At 32.8% G+C, this 6,598-nt stretch overlaps 1 protein-coding gene across 1 annotated transcript; it reads left to right on the top strand.

Moving 5' to 3' along the window:
- The first annotated feature begins 4,751 nt into the window (after positions 1–4,751).
- LOC118032488 (uncharacterized) lies at positions 4,752–6,341 on the top strand. Its single transcript, XM_035037198.2, has one exon. It carries the CDS (start codon positions 4,992–4,994, stop codon positions 5,787–5,789), a length of 798 nt encoding a protein of 265 aa, XP_034893089.1. The 5' UTR covers positions 4,752–4,991; the 3' UTR covers positions 5,790–6,341.
- Positions 6,342–6,598: the final 257 nt, after the last annotated feature.

Raw genomic sequence — 6,598 nt, 5'->3', positions numbered from 1 at the left:
TGTTTTTTTTTTCTAAGCTTTGTTTGACAAAAACCCCTTTTTTTTTTTTGTAATAAAACTCCCCAAAACAAACCTAAGGGGTGTTTGTCAAACTCACCCTTAAATGAAAAAAAAACTTTAGTAAAAATATTGCTAGCCAAACAAAGCCTTAACCATTGACTCAATTTTAACCTGACCATGTTGACCATAAATCATTGGTCCAACCATGAACCAAACCAAAGATATGAGTTTGACCAAAAAAACAAGCCATAAACAAAAACCAAAACAAAAATAGATTAAATTTGTTAAGAATACAAAAAACTCAAAATTTTTGGTGAAAATAGATCAAAACCCAGAAAAAACAAAGAACACAAAGAATACAGATGAACATTCAAAGTGATTCCAGTAACACGAACTATAAACTAGACAAGATTTCATGAAATAAAAGGAACAAAAAGGTTGTAGACCATGCAAGGACCAATAATCAAGCAACAAAACTCAACAATTATCACTTAATAATCTTGATTTGACCAAAAACATTTTGGTACAAAAAACCAAAACCCTAACATTAAAACTCACTGGAAATAGTTATTAATGCATGAAGACCCTGGATCATTGTTAAATGATGTAATAAGAATGTGAAGATGCAAAGAAATTAAATAAAATAGGTCAAAAACTCGTAGCTAAGACAATGTTCTTGGGAAAAACATGAAGAACACCAATTCAGATTTTGCCTAGAAATGCATCATCCTACTACTAAGGCTAGGAATGCATACCAAACCTCGAAATTGAATCTTTTTGGTTCACACAGACCACATTGTCATAATCATATACATTTGAATCAAAACAAACAACAAATCACGAAAAACATGCATGACATCCCATTTTCCAAAACTGGCAAATAAAAACAGCAAGCTTATCCATGCAATTTGGATTAAAAAATTATTTATAAACATATTTTGGTCATGACAAAAGCCTTAGAAACCCAGGATTAACAACATATCTTATCAATGCATTAATCAAACTAACAAAACTAAAAAAAACAAGCATTATTTTATCAAAAACTAATTTAACTAGGAGGCTTTTCAAGCATTCCAAACATATTTTCATAACTGTAAACATAAACACAAACCAAATGACAATAAAAATCTAATCAAGTAGGTCACTGGACTCCACCTTTAGGTTAAGAAATATTCATTCAAATCTCTTGAACATCTATTGCCTTTCTTTTCTTTCCTTTGTAAGGTTTTGTTTCCTCAAACTTGCTGCATATCAAAGATGAAGAAACTCTTATGCTAGGCTCATAAAATTTAACAACTAAGATAATTTTCTAAGTACTCGTTTTTATGCTCCTTAAAATTTAGTCATCTTGAATTTCCAAGGTTATTTATAGGATTTTTCTAGGTTTTTTGATAGATTTCATCAAAAATTGATCAAAGCTGAGCCCTTTGATCAAAATAAGAGTTCAATAAAAAAATTTCACAACTAAATACTCTATCCTTCAATGGTTTTTGCAATGGTGGTTTTGGCCTAAGTGGGTTTCCTTTACTTGGAGATAAAGGCATGCATTCTTCACCTTCTGATCTTGGGGGAACGTTTTATAGCCCTTGATAATAATTCTTTTGGAGCTTTGGAGTGTTAACACATGAAAATGTTAGGTGGTTTTGCACCAATAAGTATCTCAGTCAAGGCTGATTAAGTTAATTATTTTTTAGGCTTCGTCGAAGCAATTCTAACGTCATCGTCATTAAAGACCTTCTGAAGTTGGTAAAAAGGGTGCACATCTTTTTTATGGATCAAACATTGCTCAATTTGGAGGTTTGTAGCTCTACGTTCACTCGTTTGAAGGTGTCAACTCGATCAGTCTATAATCTAAAAATTGAGTAATGATTGATCAGGGACAAGATGTTAGAAACTAATATGGAATAATTGGGATGTAAAGGCCTAATTTCATGGAAATGGGGTAGTAAAAGGGATGTTCCTTTTCTATTAGCAAAAATCTCATGTCATTTTGAGGTCTAGAACTCTACAACGAGCTCTTATAAAGTGCCAACTCGATCATTATGAACTGCCAAGAAAGAAGATGAATAGAGGTTGAATGACATGTCATTTGGGTTAAACACTAGAATTTAGTGTCATTTTCATTTTGGTCCTTGATTTCTGATTTGTTCAATTGGACCCCTAATTAACCATTCAACTTTTTATTTTTTTTAATTTAGCCCCTGATTTCACCAATTTATACCCCTGAAATTGCGTACCATTTACAAGTTGGTCCTTAGTCCTGAATTTCTTCAATCAAACCCCTAATTGGCTATAAAATTATAATATTTCACAATTAAGCCCTTGATTTGGCTAATTAAGCTTTTCAAAGTCCAATTTCAGCCCCCAAACTTCAATTTCTTCTAATTAACACCCAAATTGACTCTAAAAAATTGATTTTTCTCACTATTCATTGAATTTTGTATTTATTTACCCCAAATACAAATATTTTTGCCGAATTGGTCTTAAGAGTAATGATTCATCATACAATGCAAATTATCTTAGGTAAGATGTGCTAGGCGTACTAATATCTTTCATAACCACAATCAGTATTTTACCTTAGAATTTCATATAAGACTAGTATACATGGGTTTCCTTGTGACCTTAAACCAAACAACTAAGTGGTGACTCCTCAACCTCGACATCCTGCCATGCCAACACAAAATAACCTATTAGAAAGAAAAGTAAAATAAATTATCAAGCTCAATTTTTAATTTACACAACATGAAAGGACAAGATAAAATAAAAAGTTAGATGAACAAAGTATAAAAAAATCCTAAAGGAAAAATAATGGAGAGAAATTATTATTACAACCCACAGTAAACTTGTCCACGCTTTATCGCAATTCACATCAAAAGTTAATCTCTAATGCAAAAAAAAAAAAAAAAAAAAAAAACCCTTTTAATGTTTTAATAAATCTCAATTGAAACTAAACACCTGTTGGATTAAGCTCTTGCTTGACTTGATTCTTAAACTAAACCGAGTTAGAGTTGATTTCATATGACTCGATTGACTAAATGAGTTAAAGAGCAATATGATCAACCCTAAAAAAACTTGATTTGACTAAATGAGTTAAAGAGCAATCCGATCAACCCTAAAAAAACCTGATTTGATTGGAAAAAAATTAAAGGCGATGGTGTGCTAACATTGTTTTTTAAATATTGAGACGATGATTATTGGATCGACCCATATTAACCCGATAAATATATAATCTAATTAGGTTTAATAACTTTATTTTTTTAATTAATTTTATTATCTAATCATATAATAATAGTTATGCACATGAAAGTGATTGATTTATTAAAAAAAAAATAGAGTATAAAGGATTGTATAAAAGAGCACTTGCTAATATAATAACGATAAAAAAAGACTATGATCTTAGGGGAAATTGGATTTCATTCAATTAAAAATTATCAAATAAACTTTTAATTAGTCTATTTTAATGGTTTAAATTAAAATTAAAAGACATAAAGGTAAACAAAAGACAAAAATATTTAGGCTTATGAGCCTAGCACATAAAAAAAGTCAGGCTATGCGCAAGGCTTACAAACCCATATTTTTTTTTATCAAAACTATGGACAATTCATTACCTGTATTATCAAATTTCAACCATCAATGAAATAATTTGAAAATCATGCGGTGAGTTTTTCCAATTCAAAAAACTAATTTTCAATTTATTTTTGTTTAAAAATATCTATAAAAAAATATTTTTAAAACCTCAATAAATCAAATTTTCAATCCAAAACACCTATAAATTTATCTAAAATATAAAATCAAACCTGAAAAAAATTCTTTGTCAGCCATGATATAGTTTTTCAGTAAATACAAAGGGTAAAAAAATACCTTAATAGAATAGAAGCTATTAAAACTAATAACATGTTTTTTATTTTTTGGAATATGGACAATCATTGGTTTTATCTCTCCTCTCCCATTTATAAAAATTTTCTCTCTCTTATCTCAAAAGCAACTATTTAAACATGAATAAAAAAAAAGTTTTTGATTAAAATGTATAATTGTCGAACTAAAAAGATTAAAAAAAATAAATAAAAAAGAAATTGCAAGGAATTTTTTTCAAAAAAAATGTTGGACGAAAAAATGCTTAGACCAAAGATGGGTTACATTTTTACCCATTTTCAATCCTGGTCTAGTTATTTTTTATTTTTTTAATAATTTAATTTAATTTTGCAAAAATTGAATGATTCAATGTTGCTAAAATAATTTTGACACGATAATAACCAATATAGATACATCATCAAGTCTAATTCTTAGAAAATGAATATGTAAGGAAGAAATTGAAGAAAAAAAGTCTGTTAAGCAAAGACAAAAGAGAGGCATTTATAAAATCTAAAATACTTCAGCTCGTACTGCGTAGAACTGTATTGTCTAGTAAAAGCATTTAGTTTTTTATTTATTTATTTATATTTTTTAAAATATTTTTTATTTGAAAATAACAAGTAAAGAACAGCCACCTCCAAAACCTGGTCGAAAGTGCTGGAAAGAAGGACCTCCCTCTTCACTGTTGTCCACTCCCTCTCTCTCTCTCTCCTCTTGTCCTAACGATGTAACACTCAATTCTTTGTTTTCACCCTATCCAAATGGCTTTATCTCTCCCACCTACAAAGCCAAAACAACACCATCTTATCATAGAATCCCCACATACTCCAAAACTTAAATTATTATGGCCCAAAAAATCCAATGTGCGTGGTCTTTGCCTCTCTTTTTCCTTAACTCTATACATAGTATTTATACTCTCCTTCTCCTCTATTTTACAAAGCATTGATAAATGCCAAGAACAGAAAGGAGAGAGGGAATTAGAGAGACCAAAAAAATTAAAAATTAAAATTTCGTTCTTCTTTCTCTCTCTCTCTCTCTCTTTTTTTTTTTCTGTAGCAAACCTCCTCTTAAGTTCATAATATATATAGAAACCACAAGAACATTCCCCCTCCCCACATTTGATATCTCTCTCCACAAATATGGGAGATTACACCAATCTCCACCGTGATCGAGAACAGGAACACGACCGAGACCGAGACCGAGACCGAGAAGAAGAAGAAGAAGCTCTCTCTCTTTGTGACCTCCCGCTACAAGGCAGGAACAAAGAAAGCCCAGATGTAGCTGCCCACAATAGTGCAAGACCATCATCGGAGCCTGCCGAATTCTTCGAGTTCTTTAGCGACCTAAGCTCAGAGATGAGTTCAGCTGAAGACATTATCTTTCATGGTAAGCTCGTTCCCTTCATTGAGCCCTACTTTACTCCCCAAAATCAAACTAAAGAAGACCAACAACGCATTTCTTTTCGTCGCCGATGCGAGTCTTTATCCGAGTTGAAAAGTTCTGGAAGTCGTTCGAGTAGTACCAAGAATAATATTGCACTCATGAGAAACAGTCGGTCTCTGGATTATCGCAACCTTGAAAGGTTTCCTAGCTCTAAGAAATTTTCACCGGAATTGGATATTGAAAGAAGTTCATCATTAAAGAGTATCCATGCAAGAGGTGAAGTTAAGAGGACGACCTCAAAGCCCCGATGGTATCTGCTGATGCTCGGGGTGGTTAAGCCTCCTACAGAGATGGACCTTAGCGATATAAAAAGCCGGCAAGTTCGCCGTAATTGTTCGATGACCATGTTCCCGCCTGTTGATACCGACGGCAAGAAGGCGCCGGTTAGCCAGAGTTCTATTAGCAAGGGCTCTTGTAGGCTGCTTAGAGTATTAAGCTGCAAGGACCCTGCTAGTGTTGCTGTAGCGACGTCGTTCCTGACGCCCCAGGTATGAGCAGATGGAAACAAATGGGATTGGATCTGGCACTTGCCATGCAGGTGATGTCCGTCCAAATCAACATTTTCGGGACAATATTGGGTCTAAAAGTTTGCTGTGCGAAAAAAGAGTGGGTGATTTTGGTGAGGGTAAAATGGTGATTGGATTAAATGTGAGGATTGATTTGGTTGGTGCCTTGGTTGCGAGGGTAATGTAATTGTGACTCAACGTAGAAGCAAGGGACATGATTTTGGTGATAAGAGTAGAGTGATGGAACATGCATGGTTGATAATATTCATGGCCCCCTTAGTAACTGAGCATTCAAGATTTGAGGGGTTTTTTTTAATTTTTTATTTTTAGGTTAGGTGGTGGAGAGTGAAGTGAAAGATGATCACGAGAGTCCCGCGAGTGGCATAATTAAAAATATCGATATTATCTGTGATTTATACCTAATGTTATTGTCACTTTTGGGATTTTGTCTCTTTATTTATAGCTAGATGTTGAAAGTTGGTGGATGGTTGATATTATATATTCAATAAATAATATTTTTTTTTGTTTTTCTTTATTACACACCGATGCTTCCTGGGCTCATCATTTACTTATCGTCTAAAAACAGTTCCAGTAGTTTAAGAAGCTGACAAAGTAGAAAATGCAGTGCAATTAAACCAAGTTGAAGGTCGGATGAATATCGATGCATTGCTGGATCATCGTCTATGTTGTGCCAACCACAACTCTCATGATCTCTGCAATGTCATTTATACAAGTTGACAACCATAATTGTATATGTATTGATGAGAGAGGCCGACAGGCGGAATAATTGATCATAC

This window comes from Populus alba, chromosome 6 (genome assembly GCF_005239225.2).
Source record: "Populus alba chromosome 6, ASM523922v2, whole genome shotgun sequence".
Lineage (NCBI taxonomy): Eukaryota > Viridiplantae > Streptophyta > Magnoliopsida > Malpighiales > Salicaceae > Populus > Populus alba.
Note: the sequence above shows the minus strand (reverse complement) of the source record. Positions and strands in the feature narration are given on the sequence as shown.

What these genes read in the sequence shown, in the direction of transcription:
- LOC118032488 (XM_035037198.2), top strand. Translation starts at nt 4,992, where the DNA reads ATGGGAGATTACACCAATCTCCACCGTGATCGAGAACAGGAACACGAC.